This window comes from Lissotriton vulgaris, chromosome 9 (genome assembly GCF_964263255.1).
Source record: "Lissotriton vulgaris chromosome 9, aLisVul1.2, whole genome shotgun sequence".
Classification (NCBI taxonomy): domain Eukaryota; kingdom Metazoa; phylum Chordata; class Amphibia; order Caudata; family Salamandridae; genus Lissotriton; species Lissotriton vulgaris.
This window is the reverse complement of record NC_141697.1, coordinates 1,102,691,003-1,102,716,217: the sequence shown is the minus strand read 5'-3', so window position 1 is coordinate 1,102,716,217 and position 25,215 is coordinate 1,102,691,003. Positions and strand designations below refer to the sequence as shown.

Below are 25,215 nucleotides of genomic sequence, written 5' to 3'. Positions count from 1 at the left end.
CAAGGAGTTACAGATACGTCAGTATTTCTGACGTATCTGTGTCACAAAAGTGACGCAACTCCAGCAATGCTTCCTTTCACATGGGGAGAGCCCCATGTGAAAGGGCTTGCGTCAGTCTTACTGCTTGCTGTGAGGCAGGCGCAAGATTTTGACGCAACAGCGTCCTAAAAGTGACGCAGTGAAATCTCATAGATTTCACTGCGTCACTATTACGAGGCTTTTTGCGGGTGAACGCCCCCTCTGCATACATTATACCTGACGCAGGTATAATGTGGCGCAGGGGTGTAAAAAGTGACGCATCTACCTAGATGCGTCACTTTTTAAATATGGCGCAACAAGGCGCATGTTTTACGCCGACGATGCGTCACAAAAAGTGACGCATCAGCAGCGCAAAACTGACGCAAGGCCTCATAAATGAGGCCCGTGGTGTCCACGAGTGCTCATCCTGCTTGGGTGTCTCAGGCGGCACACAGTAAACCAGGCAACAAAACAAACAATATAAATAGCATCAAATGGTCGCTTTCATTTGTCTCTGCTCCCAAGCAGTTATTTAGGTCAACCTTGATACTAACTTCAAAACTCGTTTCCATTATGTAGATGATCAATCTTCAAAGCTGACGGTATTATTGCATGAATGGTAATGATTATGTTATGAAATGAATATTTTAAATGCATACATATTTACAAGTACACTGTTGCTGAAACATTCTTCCTTGGGATTTGCTGACGTCTGTGGACCTACAAAGCCATATGGCTAAAAATACGTAAAACAGTAATGCAGTTAGAATGATTTTTGGAAATGATCCATTTAGGTATATATCCATATGTATAAGCGGTGAGACACACGGTAAAGGTTTTAACAATAACATGCTGTCAATAAAGTGTTTGTTTTAACATCATTCAGTAGACGCAATTTTAATTGTAATGATCTATTCGAGAGATTTGGTGAAACATGAACTACGTCCAAAGTTAGATATAAAAGTGAAGCATTTGTAGGTCTTTATTACTATTGGACTGCTTATCCCATTTCGGGCACCTACTCCGATTTGCACCCAAAAATGGAACTTAATGTTGGGTACAAACTGCATCCAACAACAGTGCTTGCCATACCAATGTTTACAAGTTATGATCTGGCAAAAATTTGGGAGCACAAATAGAGCTAAATGCTTGTTTATGCAGGACACAGAATGGGGAAAAACATTATCCACACTGCAGGTCTTAAATAACCCCGGGCGGAGCTGGATAGTGCCACTACGCGGAGGTCCACGAAGTTGGGGAAAAACTCCTCTCTACTCCGCTCCGCTCCGCCACTAGGGTGACCAACCGTCCGTAAATTTCACGGACAGTCCGTAATTTCGGCCGTCTGTCCGTTGTCCGTGAAGGAATCTTTAACGGACGCCATTTGTCCGTCATTTTAACAGGGCACCGGTTGCTCCACCCTAAAGCCGGCACAGCTTGCACCCACCTCCCTTCTTCACTCCGATGCTGCACCAAAGCTCCTCAGATGCCCCGCAGCATTGGAGAGGCACAGCGGGATGGCTACCCTCACACCTCCAGCCCTTGATGACCTGTTAAGAGGTGCTTCGAAGGTGACTGAGGGAGGGGCTGCCGGTTCAGGAGCAGCGACATCTATTCACATGCAAACAGCCCTGAATGTGTCATGTCTCTGCTATTTAGAGGGGGGCTTACACATTCCATTTCTACCCAGGGCCCCAAACATCCGAGACTCGGCCAGATTAAACCCCTGATTACACCGAGGCAGCACGTGGTTCTCTTCACATAGTGTAATTACTGTCACTAGATTGTAAGCAAACCGCGGTTCTTCAAACATGCAGTCTGTAATATAAGAAAATAAAGAAATGGCACAATCGCACCCACACTGATTGACAAAGTATGGAGAACAATCAGTTCAATCAGTTCTCTTAGAGTAACTCCTGTAAGTACTGTACATCACAGTGGGGGATGGCATTTTGGACAGAGAGCCTGTCTTCTCGTTGTCTTGTGCAGGAGAGGAGCCCAAGATTATACTACAATACTCTGTGTTCCCTCTCCTGTGATGGCTCCTGCCCTCCCCTCAGTGATGGCTCCTGTCCCCCCATGTTGTGGCTCCAGTCCACCCCCACCTGTGATGGCTCTTGTCCCCCCCTGTGGTGGATCCTGTCTCCTCCCTGGGTGGCTTCCGTCCCAGTCCTGGAACGGCCCCTGCAGCGAGGGTGAAGTTCTTGATGGGCCTCTTCTCAAAAGGGCTCAGCTCAAAATTAATATGGAAAGGTCGGCGAGTAAGTAAGTGAAGGGATGGGTGAATGGCTGGATGAATTAGTGAAAGGGTGAATGGATGAATGAAAGATTGAATAAATGGCTAATGAGAGAGGATGGATGGATTGATGAGTGAGGGGAAGGATGGAGAGAAAATGTAAATAGCTGGATGTATGGGCGGAAGGGTAGCTGGATGATGGATGAGGGGAAAGATGGATTAGGGGAAGGATGATGGATGAGGAGAAGGATGGATGGATGGATGGAAGGGAAGGATGGATGGATGAGGGGAACGATGGATGGATGAGGGGAAGGATGGATGGATGAGGGGATGGATGGATGGAGGGGAAGGATGGATGGATGAGGGAAAGGATGGATGGATGGAATGGATGGAGGGGAAGGATGGATGGATCAGGAGTTGGATGGATGGATGAGGGGAAGGATAAATGGATGGGATAGGTGAGGGGAAGGATGGATGATGGATGAGGGGAAGGATGGATGGATGAGGGGAAGGATGGATGGATGAGGGGAAGGATGGATGGATGAGGAGAAGGATGGATTGAGGAGAAGGATGGATGGATGAGGGGAAGGATGGATGGATGGAGGGGAAGGATGGATGGATGGAGGGGAAGGATGGATGATGAGGGGAAGGATGGATGGATGGATGGATGGATGGATGGAGGGGATGGATGGATGGATCAGGAGTTGGATGGATGGATGGATGGATGAGGGGAAGGATAAATGGATGGGATGGGTAAGGGGAAGGATGGATGATGGATGAAAGGAAGGATGGATGAGGGGAAGGATGGATGGATGAGGGGAAGGACGGATGATGAGGGGAAGGACGGATGGATGGATGGATGATGGGTGGGTGAAAGGATGGATGGAGAGTCGGTGGGTGAAAGGATGGATGGATGATGAGTGGGTGGGTGAAAGGATGGATGGATGAGTGGGTGGGTGAAAGGATGGATGGATGAGTGGGTGGGTGGATAGTGGGTGGGTGAAAGGATGGATCAGTGGATTGGATGGTGGGTGGGTGAAAGGATGGATGAGTGGGTGGATGGATGGTGGGTGGGTGTATGGTTGGGTGGATGATGGGTGGGTAGGTGGATGAATGAAATGATGGATGGATTGATGGATTGATAAGTGCAAGGGTGAATGAATGGACGTATGAGTGAAAGTGTGGAAGTAAGGATGGATGAGTGAGTGAAAGGGAGGGTAGATGGACAAAAGGATGAATAAATGTGTGAAGGAGTGAAATGATAGATGGATGAGTGATAGGATCAATCGATGGATTCATGAATGGATGAGTAGATGGATGGATGGATGGGTGGGTGGATGGATGGAAGGATGGCTAAGTGAAAGGGTCGCTGGAGAGAGAAAGGGAGGATGGATGGATGACTAAAATAGTGGATGGGTGGAAGGATTAGTAAGTGAAAGGATGGCTGGATTGGTGAAAGGGTAAATGGCTGAATGGATGAGTGAATGGATGGATGGGATAAAGAGTGGATGGATAAGTGTACAGATGGATAGGGTGAAATGGTGGATAGATGGATGGATGGATAATGGAGATGAGTGAAAGGATGGATGAGGGGATGGATGAGTGAAATGATAGATGGAAGGATACATGATGGATAGGTTTGCAAACGGTTGAATATGTTTGGAAATGGCTGGGCTTACTTATATACTATTGCGCGACCTCTGTTGTGTCTGTAAAACGTACCTATTGTCCTGAAGTTTTGTCCTGAATTTTGACCTCCTGTCCTGAATTTGTGTCCTGAATTTTGATCCTTTGTCCTGAATTTTTACACTCACCGTCCTGAATTTGCACCAATGCCAGTTGGTCACCCTATCCGCCACCCGCCTCCCTCCCTTAACAAAAAATATTTTATGATTTATTTAAAAAGAAATAAACACACTACTTGCCTGTACTGTGGCGTCCCGGGCTGCCCTCCTCCTCATTGTCTCTCTCCTGCATCTTGCCAGTGTGCGCATGCGCATTTTGTCTTAGAAATGCACAAGTGCATGTCGGCGCGCTTGCGCAGTTCTCGCAAGATGCAGCAGAGAGACGGCAAGGAGGAGGGGGGCAGCATATTTACATGATTACTTTTGAAGATTTCGTTCGATTGATATATCAGTTCATCATTTTTGTGACTTTGCACCCAAGGAAGGTGTTGATAAGTCACCTCCTTGTCTCATAAATTGGAAGCTGGTCGTTGAATGACAGGTATTTTTATAATTTGACTGTGACACTTTCCAAATTTTAATGGATTACCGTGTTCTTTCTCCTCACATTTTTGGGGGCTTAGTTGCCGGTGGGATACGATCTTTTTCACATTAACTGACAGAGATGTGTTAACAGAATAAATACAATGAACGACATAGTAGAAATAATTTTATTTTGTAAAGTATCAAAGTTTTAATAATGAAAACTCAACCAGAAACCAACACATCTTGTCACAATAAACAGGGAAGGCACTCCACATCGGCTGAAATAATAACCACTGCAAATGGAGCCACCTGCGTTGTATAGGATTGTAGTGACATTTTAGTACATTTCAGTACAGGGCACATGCTGTCTGAAGAACTCAGCAACTGAAACACTTTAGCTCAATTTCAATCCATCAGTGCACGTGAACTGCAAAACGAATGATTATCGATATACAAACATCAATATGTTATTCTATATAGTCACCTACATGATCTAAGCAAAATACACTGAAGACTAATGATGAATGAGAGCCATAACAATTGGTCCAGTCAGTCTTACAGGATGCAAGTGGACACTTGGAAAGAGGCAGCGTTGAATTTTAGGATAATGTGCGTTTAACATAACCATTTATTGAACTAAGAAAGACGAAACAACTCGCTGGTATTCAGTATTTCATAATAGTTCAGAATTAATTCTCGTCATCACAAGATAGTTTGATAAATGTAAAATCAACTGCAACTGCAAAGTTTCCAACAAATTCCATGAATTCTCTGAAATCAATTTCAGCTTTTCCATTTTCTTCTAGATTGGTGAGGATTTGAGTCAAGCTGCTGTTTCCTTCCAAGCACTACAGAAAAAAACATTTGAGAGAAAGAATGCTTTTGAGTTAAGCTTATGACACCAAACTTTTCATACATCAGCAGTCTAATATACCAGTTTAACAGTCTTTCCTTCCTACTAGAGTGTCCTCTGGTGTTAACCTGAGCTTAGTGTTTCCTTGTGTGCTGCATATGCATTATACCAGTTTAACAGTCTTTCCTTCCTACTAGAGTGTCCTCTGGTGTTAACCTGAGCTTAGTGTTTCCTTGTGTGCTGCATATCATTAACCCCAAAGATGACGTCGCTGCTCGATGTCTTAAGCTTAGCCAATCTTGGGGCATATTACCAAGCCCTCGATAAATGCACTAGCGACTTTTTAAAGTCACTAACGCATTTATTTTCATTTCGCACTATTCCCAATACGTCTCTAACCCGAGTTAGAGACCTATTCTTGACGTTATCTATCGCCCCGCGCTGGAGGCGATAGATAACGCTAATGGGATGCAGGGTGGGCGTTCCCAAGTCCAACCACATGTAAAATGTGGTTGGAGGTGTTAACACCCTATCATCAAGGCAGGCGTCGGGAGAAGGAGAACTGCGATAAACTCGTTTATCGCAGGTCTCCCAACGCCTGCTTTGATCAGGTGTTAGGCATAGATAACATGGGGGTGTGGATCATAAAGCTGAATCCACCCCCCCCATATTATCAAAGCACACATTAGCGTGTGAAAATAACGCTTGTTTTCATGCGCTAATGTTCCATATCGCCGACTATCGCCGGATTTGATTTCGCCTACGTGATGCGCGTTGATAATTACGCGCTATCACGGCGAAAACATCCGGCGATAGGAAAATGTGCGATGTGCGTTTTTTAACGCACATCTAGATAATATGCCCCCTTGTACCCTTGCGCTGGGTGAACTTTCTTTCTTTTTACTCATAAAGTAACCACATACAGTGCATTACCCTCCCCAGACCCCTGTCTCTTCTAAGGTATATCACACACTTGCTTTTGACATGATGACTTCCCCTCTGTTTTTATGTGAAGGTAGCCACGCCATGTGGACCACTCTGCCTCATGTGTAAACTCGTGAAAGAGTCTGTAACTCCAATAACTAGCAATACCACTTTGAAGGATCAGGTTTACAATTACAATTTCAATTAAATGAAACGTGACTATCAATTTTTGTTCCATACATTTCAAATGTTACTTCTCATATGACACTTCAGTGCTTCGCCCATCTGGAATCCTCTATTCTCTACCTTTTCATGTTTCTAAGAGTGCTCTTACGATGTCATACATCGATCGCAGATGTCTGCTTAATAAGTCACTATAGTACTTTATTTGTTCACATGATATGCGTTTTATGGTTCAGGCCGGGGATGCTGCAGGACCCATTAAAAGTTTTTAGAATACAATATTAAAGTATGAAAATACATGCTTGTAAGTACTGGAATTGAGAAAGGCAGGGGTATGTCTGAAAAAAGAAATTGAAGGGTTGGGCGGGGCTGGTATGTCATCGACTGTACAAAAAGAAAAACAATGCGAACATGGGACAGTGTGTGAGTTAGAGCCTAAGACTACATTGAAGATATGGGGACCCCCGGTGTTGCAAGATGACACAACTAATTAATGGATGCAGCTGTGGCACATCTCCTCATTTAATCCCTTCTGATGCATGAAAGCAGTTAGCTTGTTTCCAAAACTATGGGTGCAAGGTTCATCTTGTATCAATTCACTCACCAGTTACAAAGCGGATCCACTGCAAGGTCAGTCATGTCTTTCTCCCGGGGGAGTGGGGGCTCAAAATCATGCACTAAGTGTGACATTTCAAAGGGATAATAATACTATTGAGTCATCTTGGAAGAGTGATCTCTCAAGTTATAACTAAGTTCAATGGGGAAAAAACAAATGCATTCACTCGTTTAATACATTTGTGGCGTGTAGGTCAGCACATGAAGAAGGGTGACACTACAAAGGCCATCGGCTAGAAAGTCACATGGGCTTTCCATTTCTCAATGTTTCAAAGTCACTAAAAATCTTGCTAGGTCATGGATTGAACGCTGAAGTGTGAGGATTACAAATCCCTGATAACTATTTGGCTAAATTTCATAGAATAAGCAATGACAGATCAATGCGGAGCCCTCATGCAGAGTTTTCCAGTTCTGGAGGAGACATGCCCACAAGACTACGTGGGAAGTCAGTTCACCTATTGCCAAAATTATGTTCTGTTTAAATTTGATTAGGAGATCCTCAAATTTAGTCAGGCCACCTCTTCTCCAACCAGGAGAGGGAGTGCGGACATATTAGAGACCTTCAATTGCAAAAGGAAATATTCACTGTGCTGGAGTTACCCTTGGAGCAGGAAGTCACGGGGAAGAGATATCAAACTAAGACACATATTCACATTGTTCCCCAAATTGCAGCCTGTGGGGGAAATGTAGAAATAATTCACGCAATGTAGTGCAGCTCAGCAGCCAAAGTTGAAAGGGAGAGAGCAGAACAGTGCCATATCTACTAAATATGGCACTCTTTTGCTTATTTACTGTGCTAATGCACTTTAGTTGCATTGCACCAGGCATACATCCTTGCACTATAAAGCAAGGGTGTGTGTCTGTGATCTCAAGTATAGCTGATGTACCAGTAGGTGTGCTGTATAGTACTGAACAAATGCACACATTTGGAAAGTTATATACGTTTTGAGAAAAGGAAACTTTTCTCTAACATTACATCTGCCACGAGGAGGTGCACATTTTTGGGACAAATCAAATCCCTGCCTACCATTTTTAGTAGACAAAGATTCGTGTCAAAACCCATTGTGGTTGTCTGGGAACGCCCATATACCACCCTTGATATGCCATTTTGAGGCAATATAGTGGATTACGTTGTAGCTACTTCCCAGCATGTTTTGGTCTGGAAAGTACATTTCTAAATCGAAACTTTGCACCGGATTGCTTTATTTTTATGATACAAAAGTAATGCAAAGTGTTGATGAATTGGGACATATGTTTGGAACGGCCTCTCAGAATCAGCACCTTGGATAGAAACAAGAACAATTACTGAGTTCGGCACGACTAGTGTACAAATAGAGGGACAGTAGTACTGAGAAAGTGAGGCAACAAACTCGGCCTCTCAAGGGGAAATATGGAAATGCACCGACCGAGTGGCCTGACCTACCCTATTTGCCAAATATTTTACTGAAAAAATGTAAAGGTGCATTTTCACAAAACACCATTGCCATATTTAATGTTGTGTCCCTTGTATTTTTTTGTAAGAATCATGACCAACTATTGCTAGCATTTTCTGATTTTTAATGAAATACATCTAGGAACAGTTGTGTTAATAAGTGTGGCTACAACACAACTTTGCACTTCATCCTACCTCCCCTTGTGTGCCAGGCTAAAAAATCATTGCGCTAACTGGCTTCCCTAATTAATAATTACTAGATCAATTAAGGCAGTTTGACTTTATATTCAGAGCTGGAATTCCGGGACATTGAGCAGTTAACCTACAGCCCAGCATCAAAAATTACTTCCACTTTTCAGCCGATCGCTATTAAAGGGTCCTAGATAACAGCAAAAGGAATTGGACCCAATGATAACGGGAACCAGAGGAGACAGTGGCTGCTCCAAGTAAGTTTCACTAGCCTGGTCAGTGCTTAATTTGTAAAAGAATGAGTGTCGGCGCCCATAGCTGTGTTTAGAAGCCCCCCAGCTCGCGTGATAAAAAGTCAGCCGACCAAAACCAAGGCTGGGTCATCTGGAATGCACCCCAGTCCTCTTTAATCCACTATCAGACACTCCCTGCCCCGTTATCCCACTCTTACAGGTTCCTGCCTTCTCCCTTTGTAATGGATTTCCGTCTTTCTCATCCTCCTTATTTTCCCAATGTTCTTTTGTCCCCCTGTTGCGCGCGGGAAACGTCTGAAAAGGAATATAGGTGCTGGTCGCATACACCGTCCCCCACAAGCAAAAAATTCAGCACATCTGCCCCCCACACAAAGACCTTCATTTCAAGAGCCCTAATCATTCCCGGTAATTCGTCTGCAAGATTCACCATTATCGACGGCCCTAGTAATTCGGGGAGTCAGAAATGATGAATGTTTGGGGAGTAGCCTTTGGAAATAGGAATTACCATGTCTACATGTCTTTCCCGGTATTCCAGGTGGAATTGTGCGAACGTGTCTAAAATTCAGACTGAGTAAATTGATTGCTAATCCGATTTGAGTTCGTTCAAATCATCTAGGGGCATATTATCAAGGGGGTTTATCTCCGCTTTTTTGGCTTTAAAAGCCAAGAAAGCGGAGATAAAATTATCTCCCTATTACCTAGCTGCCGCTAACACCAGTTAGCGACAGCTAGTAGGAGATAGCGACCATCTGGGGCCCCACTTTGCATGTCAGTGATATTTATCACTAATGAGATGCAAAGTGGGCGTGCCAAGATGTTAGAGACTGAAAACAGTCGCTAACATCGCTATCTCCTATTACCAACTTTTGGAGATATTCGCGCTAAGCGGGAATATCTCCAAAAGCTAACACCTGCCCTGAGCAGTTCTTAGCCATGTTATCCAATGGGAGGTGGATAACATGGCTAAGAGCATTAGCTCGCTAATGCATGAATATCGCTGACTTTTCAGCGATATTCATGATTTGCGGCGATTTTTACCGCATTTGCGTTAAACCTTGGTAATACCAAGGTTTATTTGCAGTAAAAATCGCCGCAGCGCTGCGGTAAATTTTTGTCTCTAACCAAGCAATAGCGATAATTATCGCTATTGCTTGGTAATATGCCCCCTAGCTTTGCCCTGGGACTGCTTTGCTCAAACCTTCAGAGCACCCGGTCGCAGGTGTTAAATGTTGTGTTCTTTGCAAGGCTTGAGAGTTGTTACCAGGATCTGAAGATGAGGCAAGGGTGAGTTCCAGTTCACAGTGACCCATCTACCTCTGTCAACTCACCTGTACCTTCGAGCTTGAAGGTCAGCACTGGACGGTTTTCAATAGATCCCAATTAGCGCGATAAATGGCCAGGGTTACTCAGCCTTTGCCCATCTCTCACGCATCGTTAACACAGCTGGGGAGCGCAGGCCCGTGGATGCTTGCGCCCGCGCCATCCTAAGAGCTCGCGGGCTTCTGTCTACTCATTAAAAGGCATCGCCCACTCAGGGCGAAATGTATTGATCTGACACAGTTCTACTCTGCAGTATCTTCAAAACAAATTAATGCTCATTAAAGCAGCGCACTGTGTGCTGAAATCAAGATGGTTCGTGTGCTTTGTAGTTATAGCAAGCCTTTCTTCAGAGTATATATTTATAATATAACAAGCTGTTTTTTTCTCTCCATTATTATCATGTCACATATGTAGCGTTTTCCCCAGACCAGGAGCATGCAGATGAATTATGCAACACCGGAGATGAGGTCAAGCATTACTTCATTCTTCAGCATACACTCACTCACTGCGAATTACATCATACTTTCCGTTAACCACATCCTAATACCTCCCACATAGTGCATGCTTCCTATTCGGAATCTTCCTAGAACCACAAGGGTCTTGGTGTAAATAATTTTAATAAGCTACATCACCCCCTTTGTTAAATAAAAAGTAGCAAACATCGTTAAAATCACATTTCCTCTATTAGTCACAGAGGTGCTCGCATTTGCCGCCAGCTCGGGTAATCCAAGGGGATCCAGGTCCACCCTGATTGGGCAATGGTGTCAAAGGCTCAGGCAATTGAGCCTGATCTGCAGACAGGGACGCCCCACATGTGGTTTCAGGACTCGACAAGTATCATGGTAGGTGTTAAAAATGTGATGTGTCCCGAGTGATGGATTGTCCAGGACATTGTTCTGTCACCATATGTTACGTGCACGCCATGACCTGTAAAGGATCAGTGGCAAAAGGAGAGTCCATTATCCGTCTTCGTCTCTGCTTCACCACTACCCAGTCTCCTTTGTCAAAGTTTGTCTCCTGCGCATGTCTACGCTGATCACCATACGCTTTCCTTTTCTGAGTCGTGTCGTTATCTCGAACGTTGTCAGTATTAACCGATTGATCCGGGGTCCATTTAGGTATTTTTGTTCTAATGGCTCTCCCAAATAGCATGGTGGCTGGGCTCTCACCAGTTGTGGAGTGATGAATTGATGGATAGGCTCAGAGGACCTGGCTCATGGCTTGGTTCAGATTGAATCCCTCCATGGACGCTTGTTGAATGACCCTCTCGAAGGTGCCCATGAATTGTTCATCTACAACACTGGCTTGGGACCAGAGGGGTGTACTCTTTTTGTATTTGATATTGAGTCAGACAAGAAATTCTTTGAACTCTTTGGTGCTATAGGGCAGGCTATTATTAGATTTGAGGATTCCAGTGTTACCCCATGTTGCAAAGATATTATCACACTGTTCTATGACTCGGTCATTGGTTGTTAAAGATAGGTCTTCCACCAAAGGAAAATGAAAATAGTCACTTATGATTACCATCTGATGGTTTCCATTTCCTAAAGGCCCTAAAGTCAACTGCAACCCTCTCCCAGGCAGAGGCAGGAAAATCAGACATTGTCACTGGGTGCTGCATCACCTTGGGGGACAAACAGTTGCAAATGTGGCACACCTTCAGCTCCTTCTCGACCCGCTCATCTAGCTGAGGGAAACACACTTGATCTCTTAAGGCTCTTTTGCTGGCTATGATACCACGGCGTTCTTCATGGGCCAGCTCAATGACCTATTGCCTTAGGCTTCCAGGTATGATGATTCTCGAGCGCACAGTATTACACCTTCTTGGGTGACTGCTAACTCATCATGTACATTTTTGAACTTTTGGAATTCAACATCATCAGTAAGGGGCCGGGTACTTCTCCTCATTGATTGCGCTGTAATAAGTTCTTTGATTATGGTCATGTCTTTATCTGCATTTGTGGCAGCAATCATTTGTTCACCAGACAGAGCCACTGGCGTGCTGAATCTCACAATAAAGTTGAGATATGCTTCAGTTGTCTTGGATGTCGAATTGTGATGATGTAGCAGCACTTGTGAATAGTAATCTGATGGATTTTGATCCTTCCCCAGTTTGCGCACAATCTCATAATGGTACTCTTACAGTCTTAACTCTACCTTTCAATGCAAGGAGGCAAGTTAGCCTTTGGGCTTCCGAAAATTGAAAGCAATGCCTGGTGATCCATGATGACAGTGAATTGTTTTCCGTATAGAAATACATGAAAATGTTTGCAGGCCCACATCACAGCCAGGCTCTCCTTTTCTGGCTGACAGTAGGCACGTTCTGTTTCAAACAGGTTTTGACTGGCAAAGGTCACACTATGTCTCTAAGCATTCAGATGGCCATTGTGCTGATCAAGTATTTCCCAAAGCCCTACCAGGCTTGCATCAACTGTTATTTGGGTATGTAACTTGGGTTTGAAGTTGGCCATTTCAGTTGCATTCTCAGTCGCATGTGTAATGTCTTTTACACTCTGGTCTCATTTGCTCAATGTGACACACATTGTAGCAAAGTTGAACATTTATCTTGAGCAATACCTGGCCATGCCAAGAAATGGCTGCAGCACTGTAACATCCTGGAGGGGGGAGGGGCAAGTGGATGACAGTGCTTGCACCTTGTCTGAGTCTGGATTCATTCCCCCATCAGAGAGTATGTGCCCAAAAAGCGTGAGTTTGGGTTTGTGAAACTTACACTTTGCAGCGTTCAGAGTGAGACCTGCATCAGCATGCAACTGACACATTTGGGTATGGGCTTTTGCGATCTCCCAAAAAACCAGTATGTCATCACTGTAACTGAAAGCATGTGTAACAGGTTGGATTACTCACTGAATAACATCCTGAAATATCACAGCAGCTGAAGATACCCCAAAATTCAACTTATATATCTGAACAAACCAACATGAGTTCTCCTCCAACTCAAATTGATATATAAGGTGAAAAGGGTAGAAAAGGTTCACAAACAGCATACAAGGGGAAGACAGGCAAGGTGCACCCAATGTGGCAGAGACACAGGTGGTGGTAAGGCAGGAGTGATGGGTCTTCTTAGACTGGAGATCTCCTGAAAGAAGTATTTCCGCACTGAGGAAGAAGGATGTCTCAGAAAGACTTGAAACACAGGAGACCGTCACTGTACACGTGGGTGGAGAGAGGAACAGTCAAACTCGTCGCCAAATTTGTAGTGATTACACCAGACAGGTAAGTGTAACAGCACATACTTTATTAACTGTTCATCTCCACAGCTTCCAGGAACTTGCAACCTCCAGGGATTCAAACCTTAGCATTCCATTGTCATGACAGTGACATCATAAGACTAAGAAAATGGATGAACAGCATACGAATGAGAAACTACTACAGGTTCCTTACCCTGTGGGAGGGGGACACCCTATGACACTACTAGAGCCTTTATGATCAGTGGAGTAAAGGATCCCATGACTTGACATAGCTACTTTTGCAGCAGTTTCATCTTGCTTTACTGCAAAACAGCCCAAAATCCAGTGTGTAAGGGCAAATACAAGATGGTGAAGGGCTTCAGTCACACCAAGATCCAGATTTACAAAGCTCTTGCATTGCCATTGGGCCATGAAAGGTGGGACAAGGCAACACAAGGGCATCAGCAAGATTTGCGATGCCACACAGAGCCACCTTGTGTGGCTCTGTGTGGCACAGTAAAACTGGAGTTATGCAAGGCAGCACAAGTAGCTACCTTGAGTTACTCTTGCTGTGAATGCATTTCATGGATGTAGTGAGGCTGTTCCCAATCATCCACCCATGACTCTTGGTGCATTCACAGATTCACTAACACCAGTAACCCTGCAAATTTGTCAACATGCTATACCTTCAGGTGAGGTGTAACAATAGGTTTATTTCTCAATGCTTTTTGCTCTTTCTATGATTCTGCAGCACACATAGAAAGAGGAAAAAGCCTTAGAGGATTGGTTTTGTGAAAGAAGGTATCTTTTCATGCACATAAACAATCCTGGTTGTAACACAGGCACCTCTGTACCATGGTGCAAGGGTGCCTGCATTGATGCTAGGCTTGTACTCAATGTGCCAGCGTAGAGAGAGGGCAGGAATGCACCATATTTTAAAAGATATGGCACATTCCTACTCTCTCCCTGTCATGCAACACAGTGCCCCTAAATGTTGTCTCTGGGGCTGGACATGTGAGTGGGGAGTGTAGTGTGGAAATGCCCACATCAAATACTGAAATCCAGTTTGAAGCAGTCACCGCACACAAACCCAGAGACTGACGTCTGATAGGACAAAAGCATGGCTCTTCAGCAACCATACAGGGGATATACAAATATTTAGTTGTTACCTGTATTCTCCCTTTCAAGGTTGCATATGTAGTCAAGAATTGACCTTGCAACATGTTTGCTCCCTTTGAATGGTGCAAAACATTTGCACATGCTTCAGACAGACCAGCTGCATTTGCGTCTGTGCTGTCATCCAGAGGGGCACATCCCCCAACTTGTATATTCTGTTGAGCTCAGAGGAGTTATCTTTGTCATTCAAGTCAGCCAATTGTGTGCTTCTGGGATGAAATTCACACTCCTTTCACATCGCTTCAAGGGCTGAGGACAGGTTGGGAGGGGGCAGACACTAATGCTAATTAGCCTTCTGATAGCTCAGGTAGGTAAACAGTAAATTTCATTTTTTCATTTTTATTATAAAAATTAACATTGAAACACACAGAATGCAACACAATACATCTATGTTGCATAAGATGCAGCATAGAAACATTTAAACACTGAGTATGTGTATGCCATAAGCAGAAGGCATAGCTGTGTTCTCATAGTATACATCAAAATGAAATATAATAAAATCTATACATAATATACCTAAAAACAATACATTGTGAGTGCTTAGTGTGTCTATGGCATGGCACTCATTAAATACTCTCTCAGGGGTTCTCAGATACCCTTAGGATGTACTTGAGGAGCCTGTATATTGGCATATGTCTCTGCTGTTTTGCAACTGTATGCCATATGTTTAAGCCAGTTTTGTATTACGGGAATAGGTCTTTTCATCCATGTGAGTAAAAGTCATCGCTTTGCCAGTAATATTAACAGGGCTGCTAGTCTTCTGATTGGATAAGGAGTGCAATCTCCCTTTGCATTGCTGATCCTGCCAATCTCCCTCTAGTATGATTTCACCCTGCGGACATTCCCAGGTCTGATGGAAGAAGCCAGTCATCTCTGTGGAACAGTGGAAGCAGTGGGCATATGCACTGCGATCGATGCTGTGGAGAAGTCTAGGCATGCAGTGTAGTATTATTATAAATTTGAATCAAAATAGTTTGTGTTTGTGATTTAGGAAATTAGTTCCGTTTGTGTGCAGCTGTATATTCATACAGCATCAGAGATATCTTCAGTAATGTCTCATGCGCATTCACCTAGTGCAGTGCTGTTGGATTATTTGAGGTTGTCTGTATATAGTTAATATAGTTTGGATACCCATCCTCGCTAGTCTGATGTGGTAAGCATCTGAATAGAGTAAGGGTAACTTTCTAAAAGTTACGTTCCCTAATATTTATCTGTAATCCGACATCACCATTGAATTCGTTTTTTAATAACTATTAAAAATAGTGGTCTCATTATTTTTTAAGCCGCTCCCATTCCTAAGATACAGTGTTAGCATTTAAATCTGTACCTGGTTTATTACAAATGATAAGTATGCCTGACACATTGAAAATAGCTGTTGGGACTTTGCCACTGTAGGGACATGGTAATAATAATTTTCTGCATGCCCCGCTGTTTAATACCCTGTACTCTTTCTGAAGGGCTACAAGCCTTAGATGGGGAGCTTACTACTAAATGAGGGTTTTACTTGATAAAAAGGGTGATTTTAACAGGTCACAATTCAGGTTTTACACAGGACCAGGCAGGATACTATGGCAGGCTTGAAGTCATGATTTTCGTTGTCACACTACTGGATGGCACTATAAGTGCTGCAGCCTACAGGTGGCATTTCAATTTTCTATGCGATAGGTGTATTTTCTGCATGATATACTATGGCCCTATATGAAAGTTAAATAAGCCACTCAGTGATTACCCAATTTCTACATGTTTTAGGGGCAGAGCACATACACTTGGTACCGGACAGCAGTGCCCCAGTGTGCAAAGTCTAAAAGCCAGCAATAAATATCAATAAATAAATGAGGTTGACCATGCAAAAAGGGACATTTTCTCACATTCTCACATGCCATTCCCCCTACCCTTTTGCTCTACCAATTCATCTTTATCGCATTACTCCAGCTGTCCCATTGTGTCACAACTTCTTCTCCTTCATAAGCTCACATCATCAGTTGTAACCAGTCTCTGCTCCAAGTGGTTTATCCTGTCTTAACCCCCATGAAGGATACATGGTATTAGGATTTGCTGGTTTTTCATAGTTCTCTGCAAGTTTTAAGTCCAGCTTCATTTAGTTATAGGTAGAGTGTGCTGATACACTTGGGTTGAGTGTACTTTCTATCAGTACATATAATAGCTGATTCCTGAGGAAGTATGAATACTGAAAATGTTCCAGCCAGGTTCGTTTGTCCAATGAGGAGCTGGCAAACGAGTGAAGCTGCTGTGTAGATGGGAGTTCTGGTTCCAGATTGCCCAACATTAATGGGCCACTGGCATCATGTCTGTAATAGACCCTATGCTTCTATGATTGTTAACTGAAGCAGGTCATTAACCTCTATAGGTGCAAGTTAGCTTTTGGTTTTGAATCTGGTGACTCTTACATGCTTCAGGCAGTTAGACAACATAGACAGACTGTACTGATTAAGACATAAATATTGTGATAGTCCTCAGAACAGACAACATTTAGTGATGAATACTTTGTTGAATCAGTTCCATTTTTCACAGTGGTTTGAAAACATCCCTCGTTTGAAAGTGCTATGTTTCTAGAGAAAAATAGCTAACCCGTTTAAAGACTCATTCACACTAATTTGGAATGTTGATGAGCATTATGCTTGAACATGAATTGTGTTGCTTTGGCCACAGTACTTATACCCAAGAAAAGTAGTAAGTAGGACATTATGAATCATCAGTTGAGATATGTTCCTGATATGCTTTAGAGTAGTGGTTGTTAACATTTTGACTTCTGTGGATCTTCAATTAATGGTTATCTGAATCCAGGGAGCCCACTAAATCATAATAGGAATCAGGGTACCCTACTGAGTCGTGTTTGGAATCCAGGGATTTGGGCCTAAGCAGTTTCAATGAGTTGAACCGCAAACCAATACACAAATGTAAGCATTTATCAAACAAATACAGACATAATCAAATGTTATATTTATTTCACAAACAAATATAAAAAAATCTAAATGTTATTTATAATGGTTAGGTAGGAGCTTATCATCCATACTACATTCTGTTTAATGCACTTGCACTGTTCCCATGATTCAGCTTGAAGATACCAACTTAATTCTTAACTTCCTATTCATTTCAGAATGTAAATTTTTACTTATTTATATACACGTTATTATTTTTCAATAATATTCAATTTTCTAAGCAGTTTCAGATGCCTGAGTAGGTGTCGAAGACCCCTACAGGTCTCTGGACCACAGATTAAGAACCGCTAATTTAGAGAGTAGGGTGAAATATTTACTGATAAAATCTTTTGGATTTAGGCTGGTGCCATATGCGGCCGAGACTCAAATCATAGTGTCTATTAATAGTTTGTCTGTAGACACACATCTCGGTTTAAAAACTGTATAAGTCATATTGGGAATTGGATGCAGACAAACTGTCTGAAACGCAGCCCCTCAAAAACAGAGGTCATGCTTTTTGGCAACAAACCTATTGTCTGTTCAGATAACTGGTGGCCAAGTTATATGGACCTCCCCCTGAACTTGGGAGTTCTGTTCGATGCCAAACTATCCTTTAAGCCCCAGATCAACCACACAACAGCAACCTGTTTTTTCATGTTCAAAATTTTGAGGAAGGTACTACCGCTCATCGTGCTAGAGCTCAAGAAAACAGTGGTCACAGCCTTGATTGGTTCTAAACTGGACTACTGCAACGCCCATCTGACCAGTGCAAACAAACGTAGCCTACAAAAATTGCAGACTACCCAAAATGCTGCTGCTAAAGTTCAGTTTGGGCTCTCTCCTTTTGCCTCAGTGTCCAAGGCTCTCGGAGAACTACACTGGCTGCCTATAAGCAAGCGCATCCAGTTTAAGGCCTTGTGGATCACATTCAAGGCAATACATGGCAAAGGCCCACAACTCCTTAGACCCTACATTCCAGGCAGATCACTAAGATCTCCTAATAGTGGCAATCTCGCCATCCCAAGATCCTAAAAGCAAAATGGGGAGGCAAAAGATTCTCCTATACCACCACTAAACTCTGGAACTCCTTGCCCACCTCCCTGAAAAACAAACACAACCTGCTACAGTTAAGGAAGCGCTTAAAAACCTGGCTTTACTAGTAACATTACTCTGGGAATAACTGCCTTTTAGTGTTTTTGGCGCCTAGATACCTAGGGGCTATGTTGCGCTTTAGAAATCCTTCAATTCATTCATTCAATTCATGTCCCTATTGATGACATATTTATTCTCATAACAGGTGCGTGTGCTATGTAATTTTTTATGTATCTTTTGTATTTATAGTTAACATATAACTCACATAAATAAAATACTTAACAAAAGCATGATATAACTAGCTACAGAATTTACACATGATGTAGTGAAAGAACTACATCCATGAATACATACACTGAGTGAAAACAATTTCACCAATCCGAGTAATGGGTGATTGCGACTCAAATCACTTTGATTGATTTCTTCTACGAATTTTCTTACAGCTCAAAGACCCTTAACGTTTGCCTTTTTCTAAGACAGTGGATGATTTTCAATTCACTACCCAGTTCTAAATCAGGCCGATTCTATTGTTGGGGAAGTTCCATCAGTGGATCCCCTCCCCAGATGTGGCCCTTCTCCAGAAATGAGTGAACTTTTTATTAGTGCCCAACTCTAAATCAGGCCATAATTTGCAAAATGATCATTGGCTCTGGATATCACAAAGAAAAAATGTAGTTGCATCGATTGCGATAAGGTATTGATGATATAATGCATGAAAAGTACAAACAAACACACCACTAGTACATCAAAGACTCAACTGCTCATTTCATGGGTGGATTGTGGGTGTTCTCAGTCATCCATGCATGATTTTGACACAATCCCAGATTTACTAAGGTCAGTAAACCTGGGATTGTGCCACGATGCTGCGCCTCCCTGACCGGGGTGTAAAGAGGAGAAATATCTTTATTACTCCATGTTACTTTCTCTTTCTAAGTGTTCTGCATTCTACAGCACACACAGAAAGAGGAAAATGCTTATAAGGTCAAAAAATAATCCTGCATGTAAGGGAGGTGCCCTTGCAGCGTGGCGCAAATATATTTGTATTGGCGCTAGGTAGCATACAATGAACTAGCACTAGGAGGCAGCAGAAATGCTTTGTTGCATGAAATATTAGTAAATCTGCTCCTGAATATCGATATCTGTGCACCAACATAATGACACTAGCTATAAACAACTAACATCCTACAATGGTAAAACATAGCTACATTCCAAAAGTTGAACCATATATTTTGCTTACAATATATTCAAGAATCCACCCACCCCTATAGATCACGCACGCAACCTCTACATCATTCTCGACTCCTCCCTCTCCATGAACCGCCAAATCAACGCCGTTGCCTCCACCAGTTTCAAATGCCTGTGCATCCTCCGCAAGACCCTCAAGTGGATCCCTTCCGACTGCAGAAGGACCGTCACTCACGCACTCATAACCAGCAATGAACAGAAACCTTCTACACAGACTCCAAACCATTCAGAACGCAGCAGCCAGACTCATCCTCTGGGCACGCATCACAAACACATGACCCAACATGACCTGCACTGGCTCCCCGCCGAGAAGAGGGACCTCAATACCTGCCTCTTCAACTGAGCCTGAGCTGCTCCCCCGCCCCCACTCCCCAGCGCCCTGAGACGCTCACGAGTAGCGCACTTTACAACCACTGATTGATTGATTGAACCCACTTCCGATTTCAGTCTGAATATCACTCACCATCCACAATTAGGATATAGTATACCTATAAACATTCACATCCCTACAAGTTGGAGATTTATTTTCAAATGTACCACGCAGATAAAAGTGACCTGCAGTTCACAACATTATATTGCTCTTTTATAGGCAGGCTAAATTGTAGGGATACCTGCTACCCAAAGGTACCTCATCGCCAACCTGCAACCATGATCAGTCAATGCATACAGATGCCTGTCTCACTCCTTATAAAAGGAACACATTCTACCTCCCAATATGAAGAGTTGTGCCTCGTTATACATGCAGCAGATTTTCCTTCACTGCGGTGGGCACACCTTTTGAAAGGTGCGCCAAGCAAAATATAGGAAAATGAGCCTCATAATAATGAATGCGCTGCATTCAGGGCAGTCGCGAACTCGCACTGCTCTGGGGAGGCACAATAATGTGAAAAAGCAGGAGCGGCTGCTTTAATGCCACTCTGTGTTTTCACAGTGCAGGCGGCAACCCGCCTGCACTTTGAAGGAGGATTAGAGAGCCCTTGCAGGTGGGTACAGTCAGTGACTGCACCTCTCTGCAAGGGGATGGCTAAAGGTTCCATTGGACCGACCCCCTTTCCTCCCTCCAGAGGGCTGCTCTCAGCGGTACGCACTGAGAGTGTGCTAACATTTTCGGTAATGCACTGTCAGTGTGCTCCCTGAGAGCTTCTTTGGCTCTGGGCCCGCAACTGTAATACAACACAGGCACAGAGGCAAAGGGATTCCCTCATTTGCATGGCGCAAGCCCCCATGAAAATGAGGGAATGCCCTCTGAAGGTAGCGCTGACGCTTTATGTGCATCAGCGCTTAGGAGCGGCCCGTGCAGGTAAAAGCGGTAGGGCAGGGTAGGGGAAGTCAACAGACGATGACGAGGGAAAACAAAAATAAAAAAAGAAAACCACTTACCTTGCACTAGTTAAGTGTTTTTCTTTTTTTCCCCTTGTCTGTTGACTCCCTCCCCTGCCCCTGCCCCACTACTCTTACCTGCCCGGCCGCTCCTGACAGCGCTATTGGTATTACAGAAGGGGCCCAGAAGCGTCTGCGGCCCCATTTGTTATACCAAAGTCCCCCAGGGCCCGTAAAATGGGCGCAAACACCTGTTGCGCCCCCAGGGCACTTTGTGTAATACAGCCCCAAATGTGCAACTGGATCACAACTCATCAGAGTCACGTTGGAGCAAGAAAAGCACACAGAGAGCAACAAAAACAATGATACCACCAGGACCTAGAGACCACACCCAGGGGCTAGCAAGAAAACCTCCATGTACATCACAGTACTCAAGCTCTCCATATTTATAAAGAACGTGCTCCCTTTTACTGCCAAGCATAATAATGAAAAAGGCCACCATGCAGGTCGTTTAACTGTTGTCTTTTATTAGTTAGCGGCATTTTATAGGAATCAGCATGTTCTCATGTATGCCATTAAAACTAACTTTTGGAAAGGTTTTAGCTGACTGGCGATATGACACCGGGAGAAAAAAAACGGATTTACAAAGTCAACTTACCGAGTTCAGTGTTGGCATTTCTTTTCTCAGTAGCTGTCTGAGTTCGTGCCTCTCAAGACACAGTGGGTTGCCTCCTTTTCCAGCATATTTATAAAATACCTTTATGAGCACTACAATTGCCTTTTCAGCAGGGCTCTGTGCGTCAAACCTTGGAATCCTGAAATAACAATTGAGAAAACAACAATTAATGTTTTTGCAAAGTTACTTGCAATGTGTAGGTTTAGTCGGATTAGTAATGTGAGCATTTTTGCCCTTGGTATTTACAGTCCACTCTGTTATGGGCCCCAGCTGAAGGCCATGTCTGAAATATTGGGTGGAAAAAGCTCCATTCTCCCACAGTGCTCCATTAACCTCCCGCAGAGGGACATGTCAGACACAGCTAGCTGGGCTTCTCTCCTTGCTTTGCAGAAGGAAGTGTAAGCCCAATCAATCAAATAAACAAAAAGAAAACAAAGTAAACAAAAAGTCACTTTTCTTTTTTTTGCCTGTTATTTAACAGGTTCCATTGCAGAGTTTCCACTGCAACAGTCAGGCTACAGTGGTCGGCATGAAGTGGTGTTTCCTTTGTCCTAGTGGATGGCCAAAAAAAGTGATGCTGTCCACAGGTGACATTTTAACTCATTATCATATGGGAACTCTACACCACGGCTTTAGGTGAATTGTAAGTAAGCCAATAATGGATTCGTGAATTTCTACGGGCCCGATTCACAGAATTAACTTAAGACAAAATCCTAAACTTACTACTTTTGGTATTCCCAGAATGCATTTACTACTTTTGGTATTCATAGAATGCACTTACTACTTTTGGTATTCACAAAATGGATTTACGACTACTAACTTTACGTCCACACTAAGGCCCGAAATTCTGGCTCGGAGGCAAAGCTCACGACTTGGAGGCGGAGCTTGCGGCCCAGAGGTCCAAGACTTTGCAAGTTAGTTCTGTGAATTGGGCCCTACATGTTTAGGGATTAAAAGCGCATGCACTGCTCAGCAGTGCCACGGTGTGGCAGAGCCTAAAAGCCAGTAATAAAACGCACAAAAAAATTGGCTTGAGAACACAAAAAAGGACATTTTTATTGATTGATTAGCCTCCCAACTCAGCAAAGCAAGGGAGTAATCAGGCGTGTCTAAAATGACTACTTCTGAGCAGTGGGATGACGAAGCATTGGGGTAGAATTAAGCCTTTGTTTTCGCATCATATATATATATATTTCTTTTTTTTTTTATTGACATTTTTTCATCAATTACAAGTAATGTTATTCAACATCATAACAAACAATAACAGATAAAAGCTCTTAAGGAATTAACAATTTGTCATTGTTAGGTGTTGAATCACTCTCCATTCACCTCATATTTTAAGTGAAAGGACACTTCTGCTCCCGCTGCACTCTACATTTTCAGACCCAGAGCACACCAGAGGACAGGGAGCTGACAGCAGTCCTTTGCAATCCGATAAGAATAACTATAGCTCACAATGGGAGCATTCTGATAGGTTGGCCTGCTCCCATCTTTCCTTCTAAGATGATAATTATCTATGAGGGAACATCAAAGACGTGCCCTCTGGGTACATATGGGTGGTATTCAATGGAAGTCATATAAAAATTCATGAACAGTACAAACTTTCAGAAGACAGACATTTACAGTGCATTTTGTGTAATATAAAACTTATATAAAAAAAGGACAAATTGAATAATTCTGATATTTTCCTCACAAAAATAATTTCACAAATAATGTTATTTTTACCAGAAATGTTATTGGTAACATCTAATCCTAGACCTATCCTGGCAGTCAATAATATATTTCAAGTTCTTTTGAGCTTTTCTGCATACTATCTACACTGATGTTATTTGCCACATTACCCCTTCAACTGCCTCATAACCCAAAGAGTTTTCATTTGGCCAGACCTGAAACTTGTACAGCGGAAGTAGACCACAGGATCACGAATAATCATCAAATAACTAGGCTACCACATTTATATGAAAAACAACATAACGTACATGAGGATTATTCCCTCAACATTGATATGTTTAGCATCTTTGAGTAGCATTTTAGCATATCAAGTCTCAGCATTTTATCTGTTGTAGAAGCATTTTTGATAATATTTAAAAATAATGTAGTTTAAATAAATGTGCAGTATTTATGTGTAGGTTTAATGAAAATACATGTGTTTAAATACAATAATTTTAGTACGAAGCCATATTTACTGCACTAGGTTTGAATAGCTAAAATGGCAATGCTTGATATAAAGCTGACATGACTAAAGAATGCAGACACAACTGAAAATGTTTGTTTTTTCTTTCCATGAACATGTTTTTCATTGTGAATAATAGTTGCATACATGTTTTTATATAACTCTGCAGAATGATTTTACTTACAGAAAGATCACTGTTAAACAAATGAATATAGCATTAGTCTTTTAATATGGTGATGAAGAGTTCATATACGAACATGCAGAATTTTTAGGAGACTAATGAATGGTTGCTGTGCAAAATGTTTTCTTTTTGTTACATTGATTTTTCAATTTCTACATAGACCATTATTAAGAACCTCAATATAGTAGAAGGATAGAAATATAGGGGCATATGTACAAGGAAGAGGTGGAGTGAGGCAGTTGCTGTCATGGTTTAACACCTCACTCCACCACTTCAGAAACGCAAGGGTGCACCATATTTACAAAAATACGTTGCAGCCTTGCATTTCCCCCTGCACTGGCGCTACACTTAACAGTGTAGTGCCAATGCAGGCACCCTTGCACCATAATGCAATTGTATCTCTGTGCATAGGAAGATGGTTTATGTGTAGTATAAACAATCTTTAAATGCCATTTGTCATTTCTATGTGTGCTGCTTAATGCAGCACACATGGAAATTACAATATGTAATTTTTAAGGATTGTTTTTGAGCAGGAAGGGTCATGTTCCTACACATAAACAATCCAGGGCATTTTGCTTTTTGCATAAGGCAGCACACATAGAAAAATCAAAAACGAGGAGAAATAGAGCATTTCTCTTCATTGCACCAGGTTAAAACCAGATTTTTCTTGGGCTTAATTCTGGTGCTGCCTCCTATTTCCGCTGCCCTTGTAAATAGGGGGCAGCACAAAACTCAAAGGGTGTTTTGGTATAACGCCCACCGCAACACCCGCTGCCCAACCCTTTCACGCTAAGCATAGCATGAAAGGTTGCCTTATTTACAAGGCAGCGTTAAGCCATGTTAAGTGGCTTAAAGCTGCCTTGGAAATAAGGCAATGCCCCATCGCCACGGAAATGTCACAAAAAGTGAATTTCCTGTGGCAAGAGGGGCGAGAGGGGCTTTAGACCTGAATTGGAGAAGGAATCATACAAACCTAAACCTGATACAAGTT

General features: G+C 42.8%; 1 protein-coding gene across 1 annotated transcript in view; it reads right to left on the bottom strand.

Annotated features, from left to right (window-relative positions):
* Positions 1-4,631: 4,631 nt before the first annotated feature.
* The window catches only part of LOC147692863 (uncharacterized), a 205,452-nt gene continuing 184,868 nt past the window's right edge, over positions 4,632-25,215 (bottom strand). Inside the window, exons 3-4 of the mRNA XM_086939082.1 lie at positions 21,853-22,009; positions 4,632-5,312 (exon numbers count right to left, since the gene is read on the bottom strand). Coding sequence (XP_086795208.1) covers positions 5,154-5,312; positions 21,853-22,009 — 316 coding nt within the window. The 3' untranslated portion in view covers positions 4,632-5,153. The remainder of the gene's footprint in view (positions 5,313-21,852; positions 22,010-25,215) is intronic.